General features: G+C 41.1%; 3 protein-coding genes across 6 annotated transcripts in view; all 3 read right to left on the bottom strand.

Annotated features, from left to right (window-relative positions):
* Positions 1-15,983, bottom strand: part of LOC6609267 (transient receptor potential cation channel trpm) — a 46,289-nt gene extending 30,306 nt beyond the window's left edge. For 2 of the 4 annotated variants that reach the window (XM_032716482.1, XM_032716478.1), the window contains exon 1: positions 233-320. Coding sequence is in view for 2 of the 4 variants with exons in the window: in XM_032716481.1 (XP_032572372.1) it covers positions 233-313 (81 nt within the window). In the remaining 2 variants the exon portion in view is untranslated. Of the gene's footprint in view, positions 1-232; positions 368-13,557; positions 13,885-15,552; positions 15,670-15,900 lie in introns of those variants that run through there. The other 2 variants (XM_032716481.1, XM_032716479.1) reach the window with 2 other exon arrangements.
* On the bottom strand, positions 3,342-5,135 carry LOC6609268 (NADH dehydrogenase [ubiquinone] flavoprotein 1, mitochondrial). Its single transcript, XM_002033922.2, has one exon. It carries the CDS (start codon positions 5,043-5,045, stop codon positions 3,600-3,602), a length of 1,446 nt encoding a protein of 481 aa, XP_002033958.1. The 5' UTR covers positions 5,046-5,135; the 3' UTR covers positions 3,342-3,599.
* Positions 15,984-16,602: 619 nt separating the features above from the next.
* On the bottom strand, positions 16,603-17,881 carry LOC6609269 (G patch domain and ankyrin repeat-containing protein 1 homolog). The gene has a single exon (XM_002033923.2). The coding sequence runs from the start codon at positions 17,796-17,798 to the stop codon at positions 16,788-16,790; it is 1,011 nt and encodes a 336-aa protein (XP_002033959.1). The 5' UTR covers positions 17,799-17,881; the 3' UTR covers positions 16,603-16,787.
* Between the last annotated feature and the right edge of the window lie 333 nt (positions 17,882-18,214).

Raw genomic sequence — 18,214 nt, forward strand, 5'->3', positions numbered from 1 at the left:
AAAACGGTACAAAAATAAATGAAAAACGAAAGCCAGGACACACAAAATTCAAAAACAAAATAAATATACAACGGAATTTTCCCATTCACCTTGCACCCAATTATGAACCTCTCCAAGGAATGCCAATGAAAGGGTTTTTCTGTTAATGCATGCTAATTGTGTTTCCTTACGGAAACAGGACGAGAAAACGAAAACAAACCAAGATCCGAGTTCCTCGGGTAGTTTCGCTCACCTTGACGGGCTTCTTTACGGGCACAGGTCGCGAGTACTGGTGGTAGACCTGGACATGGTTCGATGTGAATTTACCCAACATGTGTGGCTTGAGTTGACGAAGGCGGCGGTTCGGGGCGGAATAGTTGATGATGGTCTGGAAAGAGTTGAATTCACTATTACTAAATCAAGTTCCAAGTTCAGATGCAACTTTTCAAAGGACAGAGTCATTCTACAACAGAGGCAAAGTGTTGGGAACTTTTAATTATAAGTGGTGGCTTTTTTAATTGCAACTTGGATATGTAATTACTCTATCACACTGTGGATAGAATTCTTACAAAACAAAAGTGTTACTATCTTGAATCACACGACTAGAGCTTATGACAGGCAAAGATGAATGGGAATAGAAAATGAGAGATTTTTTAAATAATTCAATATTTTAAATATTCAACTTTGCACAGTATTTTCAGTCCTTTCAGCTGGAAGGGTTTCCTTTTTCTGCTTAGCTGTGAATATCCATATGACCTTCTTCTATGGGGACGGCAACAGTGCGTGGGGGGCGACACATGGCTCACCAGACTCCGACTGCGAATCCGTCTGCGTATCCGTATTCCGTCTCAAGTGACAGGACGACGGTCTTTGAGCTCTGTTTTATTACAGTAATGCGAGCTGGCCAGAACGGCAGCCAAAGTTCTGGACAGGACGTGAGTGGGCCGGCCAGAAAGTGAAATAAAATAAGCGCTGGAAACAGCAAAAGTTATGCCAAGTATTCCCGGCTAAGCATGAATCAAGTGCCATAACACGAGCACCCCGACAGACCGGGAAAAGCGGGAAATGCGGGAAAAGCGAGAAAGGCGGCGAAAGCTGAAGCGAAAGTAAAGCCGAAGAAAAAGTCCTGGGCCGCGTGCTCTTAATTTGCGGAATTCAAGACATTTGCTTTCATTCGAGATTATACTGGAGCATTATAATCCGCTCCAGCGTTGGATGGGCGGAATTCACAGTCCCACATGCTGTGAGCATTCCACGGAGAAAAAAGCTAGTAGACGACAAAATCAATATCTAAATACGATTTCCACCCACATGTGATTAACTTTTGTGCAGGCACACAGTTGAGATAACGCACCATTAAATTTATGCACGAACAAAAGACATTTCAGCCAAGTACCAAGGACACGTCGGTCCTGCCGACTTTTCCCCCAAATGATTGCTCAAACTTATAATTGCACTTTAATAAGCAATTGCCTGGCAGGCGATGTGTGTGCGTGTTTGTTTCGAATTATTCGGGATGCTTTAACTTGTTGTTAGTTGAAAGGCCCAGCACACTATGGCAACGTGATTAACCGACAGGACTTGCAGGTCCATATCAATCGCGTACTAAGGACCGCAACTACTTGCATCAAACTTCAGCGAACTGGCAAGTTTCCAGTGGTTTCCATTCGTAATGTAGTGTGATGGCCCATCACTTGAGGACTCTTCTTGAGTGCCACAATCAGTCTGCCAAGTCCGACGAGAGTGGGTGCTGGGTGTGAAATTTATACGCCAGCCCGCATTTGCGTCACTGTTTAAGGATTTTCCCCCACTGGCGCGCAAATGATTGCGACGGAAAGGAGACAAGGATGAAGGACCTGCCTCCGGGTGAACCAGAACAGGAACCGGAGCCATGTGCCTCGCCATGTGCACAATGCCACCACCCCTGATCCACAGCACATTCTGTTGTTCTCGTCAGTTGTTTTGTAATCTAAGCCTCTTAGCTTGCTTTCCCAATTTTTTTTAGTAGAGAAAACACATATGGATTTCCGCCAAAATGACTTTTAGACGAACCAAATGGAAGGCATTGTAATTAAAAAGGTTTTTTCTTGAATCACTTTTGATTTTACCTAGGCAAATTGATGACCCAAATCCTATTACGTTTATTAATGTTTTTCATTCGTTGGTTAAATACAAAAATATGTTTAATATACAACTGTTTAAAGCCGAATTGAACTTATTAAGCACATGTAGAATAATAATAATATATGATATGATATATATATGATACGATTGTTTGTTTGGTTAATTCTAGCATATTCTCGTAAAAGTGTAACCCTAAACTGACGGTAAGTGTTAATTTTATGGCTATCAGTCATGGCCAACTGGGGTATGAGGCACCTCTGCGGACACTGTCGACAAGTGCCAGGGAGTGCCTGAATGAATGGGTTCCTAATTGAGATAAGAGTAACGCAGGCTGCTGCCTCCGGCGATGAGAAATGAACCCAGGATGTGCCAACTCAAACAGAAAGAAATAACACTTTCACTGCTCGCTGCTCGGAGAGTGTGGCCCTTTTCTCCGGCGATGTCCGAGCCAAACAAATTAGCGGGGCCAAGAGCAGCTAGCCAGGCAGCCAGCCAGCTGGCAGTTTAAGTGTGAGTGTATATGGCGAGCCCTGATTATTGGAGAAAGGATAATGGCAAGGGTAAGCTGACCCACAAACACGATTAAGGAGACCAAGGACAGAGCCCGGTGTTGGGTTAAATCTTTGTGAGTTTGCTGCTGTTGTCTCTGCAATCATTCAAGCGCAGACAAATGCCCTAGTGTTTGTTTATGTCAACATTGTGCCTCTGCCACTTTGACCCACACGCTCTCACATGCCTTTCATGTTCCACACGATTTTTCCCCATTTCCCAGAGCTTTTCTCTGCTTTTTTCTCGTTGCCAGGACATCACCAACATAATGGATCTCATCAGCCGCAAACTGAAATCCAAGAGCAAACAGCTAACTAACGAGTGTAGCTCCGACTGCCACAACCCCGAGGATTGAATAGTCGTTTAAACTGTCATCATTCGCCGTGTGCCATCAATGATTTGCGAGGTCACAACCGAAACGTTTTCCATATGCTGACCATTGAAAGTAGACAGAGATTTATTTCTCTTTGACCGCATTAGCCAGAGCTTCTTTAGACCCATTCATCTTAATTAAATCTCTATCTGTCGTTGGACAAAAGGACTTTGTGGCCTTTTGCATTCGCAACAGCTGCTTAAATGCTTATTTTTAAAATGGTTTCCAGAGCAAATGCCAAATGTACACATAACGCTAAAGCTCAATAGACAATAATCCATTTATCATTTCATTTATACAACCGGCTAATGTATATCATTACGTACAAATTAAAATGTGGATACAAAATTTACGGCAAATAAAATTAGGCTTCGGTAGGCTGTGATTGTGTATTAATAATAATTTGATTATTTAGCCTTTGGTCAACTTTACCAAAGTTATGAAAAGGCAAGGACAAAATGATGAAGTATTTTTCGCATTTTATATTTTAGCTGGATTTTGCTAAGCAACTTCCAAGATATTAAGAATTTATTTAAATTTACCTAAAATCAATAAATGAATACGAATTTCTTTATCAAGATCCCTTGGCATATTTCAAAAGGCGTTCCTCGATCTGCCGGCTAAACATTCGCACCAAACTCTCGGCCACGCTAACTTGGCTATAAGCGAGTGCGCAAATAGGCTTACTATTCCTCATCTTGTCGGCAATGACCAGCGTCCAATCGATCTCGTGGGGATGTGTCTGACCCTTAACAAAGCGGGCGAATATCTCCGGCAGCCATATGGCACCATCCCGACAATAGGAGCACTGTTTGCAAGTGTGCTTCTCGAAAAACTGAATAGATCGCAACATTATTGCCAGAGGATCACAGTCCTTGGTCATTACAATAACAGCTCCGCACCCGAAACCACTGCCTGCATCCGTCAAACTATCGAAATCCATGAGAACCTTTCCGGATGTTGATGGATCCAACAATGGTGTGGACAAACCACCTGGAAATACTGCTGCGAGATTGTTCCAACCACCTTTTACTCCACCAGCATGTCGTTCTATAAGGTCCTTCAGGGGTATGGACATCTCTTCCTCCACAGTGCAGGGGTTATTCACCTGACCGCTGAGACAGTAAAGTTTGGTTCCCGTGTTGTAACTGCGACCCAATCCTGCCCACCACTTGGAACCTCTTCGCAGAATGGTGGGCACTACGGCAATGGACTCGGCATTGATCACCAAACAGGGATGCTCGAAGTAGCCCTTTTCCGTAAGGAAGGGCGGACGACGTCGTGGTCTTCCCAGCTTACCCATCAAACAGTTGATCATGGCGGTTTCCTCGCCACATAAGTACCGATCTCCACGCTGGACCATCACATCGAATTTGATGCCCGTGCCACAGACACTGTTTCCCAACAAACCATGATGATAGGCCTCCGCCAAGGCAAAGTGCAGGTTGCAGGCCTCGTTGTAGAAGCGATTCCGAATGTACACAATGGCTCTACCGCATCCCATGGCCACACCCACCAGAAGGATACCCTCGATCAGTTTGTGGGGTTCATGTCTCAGGATCTCACGGTCCTTGCAGGTTCCAGGCTCCCCCTCTGCACAGTTCACGATGACCATTTTGGGCACCTTCTCGGACTTGGTCTGGCGTAGGAATTCCCACTTCAGTCCGGCATAAAAGCCAGCTCCTCCCCGTCCACGCAATCCACTAATGCTTATCTGCTTCATAATCCATTCGGGACCCTGCTCCAACAGCTCAGCGGTGCGATGCCAATCCCCACGTTGGCAGGCTCCATGCAAACGCCAATCGTGGCGTCCATAGAGATTCTGAAACACACGATCACAATCATCCAGCGGACCAAATTTGGTCTTGCAATTGGGCTCATATCCCTTGGGCGGATCGATAATGGGAGGCCTATCGGGACCCAGCTTTTTGCTACCTCCCGCTTTCTTGGCAGTTTGGACCAGACGCAGTTGCTGTTCCCAGAGAGACGGTAAATAGTTTTTAAGCTTCTGACGCAACATTTTGTCGTCTTGAAAAGAGAATTTCTGTGTATGCCTACTATTTGAAAATCAGAATGTGGACTGACAGTACCTTCAAGAAATGTTAAATAATTGAAGTTTTAAAATCTTTCAACTTTCTATTAGATTCCCAATCGATTTATTATCAATATGTGTCAGTTTGCTGCCTATTTCGCAAAATTTAAATATGTCTGTCAGTTTGTGTGAAAAATGTAGGCTACGTGTGGTTTGAGACATGTTCATTTTATTCAAATTTGGGCTCAAATTAGAAATTGAAGGCCAGATCCAAACAGCATTTATACCAAAATCCTTTTTAAACGAGTTTCCTAGCCCAAAAATCATAGGCACAGACGGGGCAGTAAAGTAAACATGGATGTATATCGGGCCAACGTTGGCCAACGACAAATTGGAAGACTGAAAGTAGCGCAACAAATGCTGCCATAACGACAATGGGAGCACCAACAGCAGCAATAAATTTAGGAGTATACCGGCAGCATACACCCACATCTACATTCACATTCGCCTCCACATCTACGCTCCATACCCACACACCGGATGTGAGGCAGTTTTCCCAGTGCGAGGACATGTGCGAATGCGTATACGTAATTTTCTATGAATCGAGCAGCAGCATCAACAGAAGTTGTGGCACAGACAGCCCCTTTCAATTTATGCAACCATCCGACAGCAATTCGCCTTTAATGGCAGGCAACAAAAGGCATCCCGAAACCAGATGAACTGGAGATGAGATTCTGGTACCTGAGCAACCTGAGAGGGATTCAATTAGCGGGCTTTGTGTGCCGGAATGAAATGGTACTCGCACCCAAATGAGTTGCCTGCGACATAAGCGACAAAGTGGAGTTTGCCCCGCGGCGAACTCATTAGCATACACTAATCGGCGTCATGTGGCATCCTGCGGGTCATCCCAAGATGCACTCCAGCTGCATTAAGATGTTTCGGGCAAGGGGCACAACTATCCACAAATCACGTATTTAATGGAGGGGGACTGTTGACTCAGGACTGCGAAGGAATACCAAACGGGTTGGCTGAGCCGAGAGACAAATTTGGCCAGAAGTTTGGGTCTTGTTTGAGGGACATTACACTCACCAAAAACATATATCGAGTTTTAGTCAATTGCTGGGAAAGCTCGCTTACTTTAAAAGATCCATATTCTAATCGTGATATTTTTTTATGTATACCTTCTTACTTGACTGCTACTTCAGTAGCAGTAAAGATTTTGTTAAGTGTTTGCCCTCTCGACTTTGATGCTAAAAGGTAAACTGCAATCCCCACGAATAGTCGAGTCGTCCCTTTCCCCGTGGGAGGTGTTTGTGTTTGTTTTATGAGCTCAGTATGCTCAGCTCTGGTTGATTTCGTTATTATTATTGCTTGGTAATGTTTTATGGTCATTTTGTGGCTGTTTTCACACCAGTCAGCCAAACACCGCAAAGCCACCGACCAAAAACAATCAGGACAGCTGTCATTGAGCACTTTTCTGCGCCACGCAAAGTAAACATGGGGCGTACACCGCAGATTAGCTCTAATGGAGTAGCCATTCCAGGTTTAGTTTCATTCCACAAATAACTGAACAGATCCAATCGCGGAATTCACTCCCTTGTTTGCATTAGCAAATGCATTGTTTGCTCCATTTGGGGACTTTTTGTATAACGCATTAAAGACATTAACGATAGGATATTTCAGGTAAATTGCGTATACGACCTGTATATTGCGTATACGCCATGTATATTGATAGATATTAACAAGGTTACATTATGGTTACATGTGTGTATTTCATAAATTCAGAACATTTAAATGTACTCTCACATATTACTCTACATTTAAGCTGAAACTAAATAAGCCTTTAATAAACTCCACAACCCAGTCCATTTCAAAGGTCGTTATTCAGTCCTTGGACTATTTCAGGTTCCACATAGAGTATTTAATGGTTGCAACAGACCACATTCCTTTCGAAAATTTATAGTCGCACATGACTATGTGCTTTTTTGTCCTTGCCCATTATTCAACCATTTAACGACTTGTATAAAGAACATGAACAAAATCTAGGACAATTAAATCGGAAATAAAAACTATACAATTTATCGAAAATCAAACTGCTTGCTTAACGCTAATTACCATTGGATGAATATGTAGAATCACCTCCTTTGTTGGCACTAGCAAACTCCTAACTAACTGAATTTGGTACACATTTGACACTTGCCACATGTGCCAACGAGTCGATATTGGCACACTAAACTAAACAGCAATCAATAGACGCCCCAAGGACACCGCCGCTGCCATCGACTTTAAATAAGCTAATTTACATGCACACATGGAGCTCCTGGTGGCAATTTGTAAGCGTCGTCGACAATGCCAGCAAATTTACAGCCCACGGTGGCAGTTGCAAGTGGCGCAGCTGCACATTAATGGCCTGGTTGCCCCCCAGTACCAGACCCACTGGATCCCTTCGTCCCCAGACAATTGTGGTTTGTCTTCAGCCAGCTTTGCAGATGCCTGGCCTGGTCCTTTCCGTCTGCTTGTTTTTGCTATCAAACATCAACTCATTATCGAGCAAGGGGTTGCACAGTTCATCCAACTGTTGAATTAGTATTGGTATTTCGATTTAATATAGATTGATGAATTAATTAAACGAGACTCGGAGCTGGCACTCAGATTTTCAGGCTTTAGGATACGAAATTTGCAATTCAAATATCAATATTATGGATGTTATTCCAGCTTAAATGAGGGGAATCAAGGGATCAAAATACAGAAATATATACAATTTTTGAGCGATCAATAAATCCACCTTCCAAAATTGGTGTTCCGGTTAAATTAAACAGTTTTCGCTGAGAATTTCATTTTCTAAATTTAATTTTATAATTAACTAACAATTTTTAGCAAATATTGTTGTAAGCTACATATGTAATATAAAGCTCGTAAAAGTAAAATTCAAACTTTTTCACTCACTTCACAATTGGTTAAAGGCGTTGCACTTTTCGTAGCATACTTTTTTGAGCAGCACACTAAACTGGTGGCAACTTTAGGCGGCAGAATGTGAAAGCAATCTCGGTTATGGGCAACAACAGGTACCAGGTAGCCAAGTGAAAAGAAGCAGGTGAAAACCGTAAAATTCACATTTAAAGGCAGCCGGAACCCCATAAACAAAACTGAAAGTATTTATAACATGCAAACACGCGGTGGACCATGGTCATTTGCATGCTGACCCCGCACAAAAACACACACACATACATTTGTGTATGTGCGATGCGGAGTGAAATAAGGGGTGAAGGGTCAGCGCCTGCAAGTTAATCACGTGCCATGAAAAGTCACGCATACGGCGCAACTGGCGACCCCGGCTGAAAGCTATGAGCATAGGCAGACAATTTCAAAAGTCGTGAAATCAGGGCAGCTGAAAACATGCAAGTAAATGTGTAATAATGCACAGTAGAACGCCTAAAAAACGAATTGAGGTTGGCACAACTTTTCGAGGTCAGGAAACTAAACTTCAGGAACAACAAAGGCAAAAACCAACCAACTTTGAAAATGCAATCCAAAAAAATAGAAAAAAAAACACAAAGTATATGTCCTGTTTTGAATTGATCGCGAATATAAGGCGGTTAGCTGGCAAATTCTTGAAGTCAGTCATGGGCTTTCAGTGCGCTCCAATAGTTCATTTCGTTCCACGATTTTATTGTTATAGCCTCGGCTATAAAAATGTCCAATTCCGACAATGCGTGTCTACTTCCGAATTCTACTTGCGACCAGTTTACGACCCGTTTCATTCATTGCAAGTCCATGAAGGAGCAAACTTTCCACTACTCATAACACTCAATTACCAACCATGATTTCGAAAGTTGGTTTTAATAAGTGTTATTTGAATATTGAAGGCGGAGAAACACACTTATCTGAATAATAACTTTATTACTATGCACTAAAAAGTGCACATTTGCACTCTTTGATTGCTGGCAATTTGGACCCCAATTAAATGTCATTTAAAACTACCTGCTAGTTTGGTATTGTGTACTGTATAAATAAAAAACAATTAGGTTTCCGATTCACGTTACTTTAATTTCATCGTAACAATTTTAGTGCCGAAGGTAAAAGCAAAGAAAATAAACTTTTATTATATTATAATTATGGTTTAAAGTTATTGATTGCTAGCAACTCTACTTGGAAGTCCTGTTTGCAACTTGCAAGTTGGTCATTATGCACTAGACTAACCTCATGAAAATGTAGCAGCTTGTCCACCTTTTGTACCACTTTTTCCGAAGGTCAGACCGGTTTCCTTGCCGTTATGTATTAGCTTTGTTTGCATATCTCAACTCAGTGTTGGGATCCTCCTTTTCACTGGGTCACGTGCATAAATAAATTTAAAAAGCTGTCTCATTCGTTGCAATGGCACGTCAACACTTTTTGCCGACCAGCCCAGAGACGTGTGGTGGAAATAAGTTTTCCACTTTCTTATGCACGTAACTCGGGGTGAAAGTTTTGGGTTTCCACTGCATGCCATCCATGTGACATGACCAGTGCCTAATGGGTAAGCACTCCTCCTTCGGATAACTTTGAAATCGTGGCCAAAGATGGGTAGCCATGCTCCGGATTTCAGACCATTAAGACGACTTATGTCCGCATCGAAGGTGTGTTTGTGGACTTAATTCGAAAAGCTTGTTCCAACTTTAAACCGATTTTCATATTTGCAGAATCGTCCAAACGGAACCGGAACAATGGCACCCAAAGCGACCAACTGATCCCAAAACCCAAATCGCCAATATGCCGCCAGTGAATGTGAATGTGAATAAACGTTGGGCTGCGGGTGGTGGCCTATGGATGGGTGGCGGCCAGCAATTCACGGGATTTGCATTTAACAGGGTCCGCAAATGCCGACTGCCAGGAGGAGCCCCATGTTTGCTAATACATATTCGCCGTTCGGGCAGGGCACTCAAAACGCTTTCTGAACACAATGAATAGCGAATTTTGTGCGGGCGAATGGAGCCGAAGGTGCAGGAAACAGTAAAGGGAGCGGAATATAAAACCTATTACAAAATATGTTTGTGTTTCATTAAAAATTTAAGACCATCCGCAAACGAAAAAGGAATAAAGGAAGAAAATCGCCATATTTATGACATGCGACAAATTCATTTCGCCCAGAGCATCTGTATTAAAAATTCTTCACTGACAAAGTTATAAAAAGTGAACATGTTATGCCGTGTGACAAAGTGCGATAAAGCGACTATTGTAAATTATGCAATAGCATTAAAAATAAAATCAACAAATCTGTCCTGATCCAAAATCAATATACATATAATACTCGTGCAAGGAGCGCGCTAATCGTGTTGTTAGCTTTATAAAAAAATGCATCTCAAATGAAGAGAGGTCCTTGGCAAAAAAGATAATTGAGATTTTGATTTATAAATCTGAATTTCAATATTTCGAAGAATTTTCAAAACTTGGTTAACCTATAAATTGCACATTTGACATTGCAAATAATTTACGATTGTGATGACAATCTGCGCAACAGATGACAAACAAATGATTCTGGTAATTCTAATCGATGCTGCCAGGACCTTTATTGATCTGCAGAATGACAGAGCGTGCGATATTGAGCGTCATTAACATGAGATTCATTCGATTGGTCATCAATATTTGGATTGGGCTTGCATATTTCACGTTTTTCGTTGTTTGGCAATAAGCAATCTATATTCCATGTTCGAATGGTCAGCTGTGGCAGCTACTTTATAGGCCAAAAATACGCCCCATCTGTGAAATATTTCAAGATATTAAAGGCACGTGCGCCCAACTGATATGCTTTATTTTATCTTTCGTAATAAACTTTTACTATTGCATAATACTTCCAGCAGTACTCTCTACAATGAAGTGCATTTTGTTTGGCCATTATGGCAAAATATTTTTGTTTTGCTTTTCCAGATCGTATATCAGTCTGGACATTTTGATACGATTCTCTTGGTTGGAGAAGAAAACTTTCGCTCCTGATTTTATTGCACAATTGAATTTAGCAAACTGATAAGCAGATTATTCGGTTTTTATCGCATACGTGAAGTCTTATCTACGGTGGTGACGGCCTCAGATTACGAAGAATAATAAAATACATTTTAATTGCCAACGCGAGTCAAAAACCTTTTGGATAAAAACAGTTTAAAGTGGCAGCCGCCCGCTGTCAGTAAAGCAAATTAATTGCAAATAAACTGATTCACTCTTAAGCCATAATAAATTAAATGTTTCAATTAAAGCTTCGTGTATTAAGAACTTTAATTTATTAAGCGAATTTATTGGTAAACAGCGCGAGACTTATTTGTTTACTCTTAGTGTATTATATTATTTTTATTCACGTGCCTGCGTTATAAATCATTGAAGAGCGGTAGTTAAGTAAGATAAGATCCTCCTTCTCTATGACGCAATTCACGTAAATAAAAGTGTGTGCGCTCAGTTTTCAGTGTATTTATCTTAATCAGGAAACTCATCTCAGGAACCTTGAATTTTCTGTTTGCCCTGTCGCTCCAGACGTCCCATCTAAGTCTATATCTGTACATCTGCACAAACGTGTGGAAAAGTATCTTGTACTGCCTTCTCTGTCTGGCTATGAGTTTTGTTTGCTTGTCTTTTATTGCGACTTGTTGACGTTCTTATTGCCGCTCTGGCCGTTGTTGTCGGAATCTCAAGTTTACCAACTTGCATAGCAATGAAGCGGTATGAATATGCGAGTCGTCTGGATTGGTCGAGATCCACTTTTCAGCCAGGAGAGGATTTTGCCACTTGTTGCCTTGCCACATTTTGCGGCGCTTGCATTTTGCGCAAGGCTCACGAGGACATTGTTGCCAGACGGCTGTCATAATTTTCAATTTTATACCTCCCGAGCTTTATGCTCACCTAACCGGGAGGAGTCCGGACTATGGACTCCGGAGTTTATGCCGTACACACACACAAACATATTTCTACGTACGCGCACTCGTAAGCCGTAAATGTTTGCTCGACGTGTCTTTCTGACGTTCACCACACCCGGGGACTAATGCATTAAGTCGATTTCTCGCTCCAATGGATTTTGTTGCCAATGCCACAAGTTTTGGCATACTTCCGACTACACACATACGTACATGCATAGCATGTATATGAGTCGCCTTGGATCAGGCACTTTTATACGCTCAATCGAATAGCTCCTCCACTTTCGACTGACTGACTGACTGACATTTTTGCCACATTTAGTCTCGAGAGTCAATGGCACGTTAATAAAATGTCGCCAAACGAGCAGGGATTTTCGCATTTTCCGATAGTTACCCATATAGATGCGTAGGTAGCTGGTTCAGTCCGTAATCAGAATTCAATTAAGCATTTTAAATGGGGGGGGGGGGGTGGGGGGGGGTATCGGGCAGGAGTTTTCATAGCCCGGGCTTAATTAATATATCAATCTTTTTGTTGTATCCTCTCCATGGAATGTCAAGCCCTTCATGGGGCAATTAAGGGGCTATTGAAATGTTGACACTAGCCGCAACAGGACACTTTTCGGGGTTAAAGTTTGGACGGGAAAAGTTCGAGCGTGCCTTTGTGTTTGTTAAAGAACTTTCCATCATCAGTCGTGTTAACAAGTCGCACGCACATTATTTCTAATTTATGTGCATAATTCAAAATGCGTGGCCTTGAGGGAGAAAAAGAAAAAAATACGAAGCGAAACAGTTGTGTCTAGAAAGTTGGGCTGTCCCACTAAATCACATTCATACGTCTTGCGAATGAGTAATGTGGGGCCCGTCAGTCAGTCGTCAGTCGCCTTACGCCCCGAAAAGCCCCACAAAAACACCTCGAATCTCCACGAATTGTACTTTACCACTAGCCTGCTTCTTATTAATGTTAATTACTGCCGTTGCTCTACGCAAAGCTCTTTATCCCTTTAAGCCACAACACATTTGCGAGCTTGCCAACAAACTTCAGGCCTAATTTTTGTTATTTTTTTTTTTTGCCTTTCGCCCTGCCACTGACACACTCACAGCCAGAGGCGTCGCTCGAAGGGATGGAGATTTTGGGCAACAATTTATGCCGAAAGTTTTCGCAAATTGCTCATTTCAAGCACCGTTTGGTATGCAACACCTTCGCGATATTAGAAAATTCCTGCAGGTGAGAGATTTATGCCAACCATCGTCCTGCCAATTACACACACTCGTACATCTCAACAATACTTGCATTCCACTTGGAAATCTTAAAGATAGAAACTGTGCGCCTATTAAGGAATTTAAAGCGCTGAGATATTTCAAACTTTAAAGATACATACATGCAATTGAATAATTACGAAATAATTCCATGGTAGTATTAGATAGTATTAGATTTAAACCAATATTTAGTATTATATTTAATTGGAATGAAAATCATTAATTTATTTACAATCTAAAGTCCTATAATTTTCACTCCATATTTTTAATTTTTTTTTAAAATTGATTCAGTGTGAATGGGATATGCTTTTGCACAAACGCTCACTAAAGTCCTGCAAAGTAATTTGCATTTATCTCGACGGTCTTACCTGGGAAAACACTTAGAAGAGTCGGAAAACGCGGCCAGATGGAAAACGCTGGAGCAGAAATACTTGTCTCTGCGTATACTTAATGCTGAATGAGGGAAAATGCGGATGCTGCTGTTGTTGGTGCTGTTGCTCCGGGGGCTTTTCTCGTAGACACTATTAAGACCTGGATGCCTTAATATTGGATCAAGCATGCTTAAATTTGTTTTTCAAGTTCATGCGTTTTGTATTGCTCATTTCGATATTGTTGTTTATAATTGTTGTAATTGCTTTAATGGTTATTATGTCGGTCTCCGCAAAATTTTGTTGGCTGGATATTGCGTAAACAATCTAAGGGTACAAGTATACGCGATGAATTTCAGGTGTTTGGCAATTAGGAATTTTCACATAATATAATATCCGAGTGTTTGTTTAGTTCGTTTGATTGCAATTCACTTTTACTACCACCAGATATTTGGCTCTAGCTAGGGGGCAAAAAGCCAAATGGAAATTGAAGGGCCCTCAAAAAGCCGAGGTACTCTTTCCATAGAATGGAAAAATTGACTTATGCCATTGGCATTGCCATTGCGCTCAGGCAATAACCCGGAAGTTTTGGCATTTCATTTATCTCATTTCTGTGCTCTTCGGGCCGCCTCTCTTGGTTTATTTTACAATAATAAACATTTAGCATTTTCATTTCGGCTCTTGTGCAGTTGTTTGGTTTACGATTTTAAAGATTTACGAGATTTGTTTCCACCCAAGCACTGAAGTAAATGGGATCCGCTTGGCCTTGTGCTCATACGGCTAAAAGTTCGTCGTAGAACCTCCAATGGTTATTATAGCAAGTATACTGGTTGGATTATTGTGATAAAACTAAGGAAAACAGTGTAATTTTTGTCAAAAACATATTAAAGTTTGAGCTTTTTAAGAACTAAAACATTTGCATATTTAATATGTAAACAATATTTCAGTTCTACGAAAAACATAATGGCAACTATTGAATATATTTGATGACTATTTTACTTTTGAATAGTGTACATTTTGCAAGCATAGAATACATTCACAGCATTCCAGGGAATCGTTGAGATAATAAAAATATTCTATTCCGTTTTTTCTGGTTTTTTTCGCCCCACCCCCGCCTCACTTGACTGGTTATAGCTTTGTGTTGTCTAAATAATAGAATCGAATGGGGTTAATGGGAAAGAAATGCCGTGTAAGGTCCAGTCCAGTGGCGGTACAATATTGGAGGGGGGAACTTTTTTTTTTGAATATACTACCCATATAGATTATGTATGAAATCAAAGAAGTCGATGGTGCCATCGAAATCGGTTCCTTCCAAAACCTCACATTTTCACTGTCACATAAACTGTTGATATTAAATCAAGTATACGATCTGAAATCCAAAATAAATAGTTTCTGTTGCACCAAAGGGATAATCTTTATCCCAAAACTTGAATGGGACCATTTATTTTACAGTTTATGCGCAGTTAAAAAGTTGATGTCTCACTGGATTGTTTTTTCTTTTAAGGGTACTACTCTCCCCAAGATTCTCGATTTTGATCCGCCCCTGGTAGACCCCAACAACAAAGCAAGTTCATGAGGGGCCCTGATCGAAGGGGAGAGAGGTGGGGGTTGGAAAAATCAGGGGGACGCTGGTAATGTCGATCAATGAGCGAGATGGCACTACATAAAGAGAGAGAGAGAGAGAGAGAGAGCGGAGCAAAGAGAACGGAATTATATGTACATTGTTCAATGCAAAACTAAACAAATCACCAAAATAAATGCTACGAAAATAAACCATAAAGCCCACTGAACATCAGAGCGCATATTAAACAATATTGTTTTTCTGTTCCTGCAGAGTCCGTGGGAGTAAATGTGTTACGGCGATGACTTTGTAAACGTTTTGTTATCACACACGGTGTAATCACATGGCCGCCTTATTTAGTTTAATTATTCAAAAATAATTGCAATTCTAGCCAGCTCTGCGTAATTTGAAACTGCGCGTTTTTTGGGGTTTACCGGGCAACGGGACACGGCACACACGAATCACAAAAAACACTGGTACACACACGATAACGGTTAAGCAGCGAGATGTCGACACAATTCTTAATTATTTTAAAAATTATTTAAATGCGCGCAGCGAACCGCACACGTTGGAGAACCAAAAACAAATTGGAGCGACGCTCCGCCGCAAAAACGCTCTCACACACAAACACATATACACTCAGACCAATCAGCTGTTCTTGTTGATCGGCCGCCGGGGTTGCCACCGCATCGAATTCGGAATTCATTTGAATCTAGAAATTACTTTGCCGTCGAGCAACGGTTTTCCAGACGCTTTAATGCTTCACTTTTTTAGCTGTTTACCTAAGGGAAACGACTGCTGTTGGTGACCTTGTGGGCGCACTCCCACTTTTTCACTTTTAATTGCCGAGCGTGCTAGTAGAACTTTAAAACACGCACTGCTTACTTAGTTTTATTGCACTCCGCGGTATAAAAAAACGGAGAACGACCTCACGGTACAGCAGTCCGAATATGACTGAGCGCAGGAATTCGGAGAAGTTCCTTATATACCGTTTTCTCTGTTTCCTCTCTCAGAAGTATTCCAATGTTCCAATTGGAAGTTTCGCAAATGTAAATTAACAGTACCATGTTAAAAATTAACAGCTGTTGCAAATATAAAGCACGTGCCTTCGGTGAGCTTCTTGCCTTAGTCCGTACGAAAATTAATATCTTTCAAACCACAAGGATTAAATCCATCAAATTTAAAATGAATTGTCATTTTTAAGGTGTGAACTATGAGCTTTTATACGTACTTTTGTGCGTATAAGCTTTATATTTTTTGTGTTTTTAGCAAGTTATATCCTCGTCCAACTTTCAAAACAAAATTTCAACTTTAAATAGAGTTTAAAAAACTTGTTAAGTAAGTGTGTTAGTCTATGTTGTAGAGTGATCAATTCCCTATTTAGAACATATAGGGTTTATTTGCGACTTTTCGCGAAAAATTACTTTTTTAGGTAGCAACCTCGCAATCAGCAATATCAATCAGGGGCCAAACGGAGTTTCAAGTCATTTCATTCATTTTAATCAGCTTTTTTATTTGGCAATTCTTTAGAAGCAATAAATGACGTTGTATTCCTTCTAATAATAAATTTATAAAACTATTCTTAAACAAGCATAATTAAAAACATTCTAGACTGGCTCTAATAATAATGTACAATCCAATTCTTTTTTGCTTTCTCTGTAAGCCATCTTTAACTTAATACCCTGCGGAGGTACCGCTCTCGCTTCCATTCGCGCACCTTTTCCCTCTGCATATCGCTTCGCGTCCTTTTCGGTTGATATATGGGATCCCTCCTTCTAACAGCGTTTAAGTCGAAGGCTCCAAAGTGGGAGACCCTTGCCGGCTGTTGTTCGATTCCCAGTCCAGTACGTTGCTTGCGAAGAACAGTCTTAACTGGATACAATCGCCCACTTTGACTCGGTCCCAATCCGTGCTCCTGGTCCCAGCCCTGTTTCAGCATCAGTTGAAGTCCCCGATTCTTAGCAGATATATTAAACTTGTGGAGCTTGTGAGCGGGCAGAGCCTTTAGATTGAACTGATGCACTGTGGAGGTTTGATGAATTGGCCAGGGGGTTTCCTTGTAGTCCCTCTTACAGATTTCACAGTAAAAGGGGTTGTTGCTATCAATTGACTCATCCTCTTCGCTGGTTTCCTCCAAAATGGGTAGGGATTCCAAAAGATGAACTACATCAGAATGACCTTTTCGTTGGGCCAGTTTCAGAGCTGTGTTTCCGGATTTGTCTGAGGTCTCTACTTGGACCCCTCTCTGCAGGAGCCAACTCACTGCCTCCGTGGCTCCTTCACAGGCAGCCATCATCAACGCAGTCCAGCCAAAGGAATCTCGAGAATTTAAATCCTCTTCCGAGGCCTCCATTTGGGACAGCTCCTCTACTTTGTTGCTGGTGGCCAAACGGAAGAATTTGCTTTTGTCGAAAGGGACTATGGTCCTTTCTGGCACTCTTCTTGTTTCTTCAGTTTTGTGGGGATTTGGAAGCTTAGGTTGGCAGGTTGTGGGCGCATCCAACACCTCCTTGTAGAACTCACGAGCTTCTGCTCCGTTTAAGCCATCAATTTGCTGCTTTACAGCTTTCGGGGAATCGGCGATAAGATCCGGGTCTCCAGCTCGGACGAATCGCTTCAGTTGGAGTGGCAATGTTGTTAGAGCCAGCCAATTTGGATGCAATTCGTTTTGAGAATTCATTTTTGACAATAATAATGCTAACTCGTTTTGTAAATAAACATTTTGCAGATGTGCGTCAGGGCTGCGTAGTGCTAAAAAATATCGTTTGGAGATAAATCGATAGCCCAACTAATCGAATATGATGTTAAAAGATAAAAAAATAAATAACAATGTTGAAATTATTTGGTCAACACTGTCGGTCAAAAATCTATTAATACAGCTCTATGTGCGGTTTTTTAAATTTAGTTTGTGTTTCTTTAATAAAATATGTAATGCAGTAAAATATAAAAAAATTTAAAAAGTAAAATAATATTAATTAAATAGGTAAAAAATTATAATAATTTAATATTAAATTAAAGAATTCCCAGAGTCCTTCAAAACTGAAATAAAAAATAAAAAATGGTATAAGGCAACTAAACTTTCTTTTAGTATCACTA

The sequence above is a fragment of the Drosophila sechellia genome, chromosome 2R, assembly GCF_004382195.2.
Source record: "Drosophila sechellia strain sech25 chromosome 2R, ASM438219v1, whole genome shotgun sequence".
NCBI classification, from domain to species: Eukaryota; Metazoa; Arthropoda; class Insecta; order Diptera; family Drosophilidae; genus Drosophila; species Drosophila sechellia.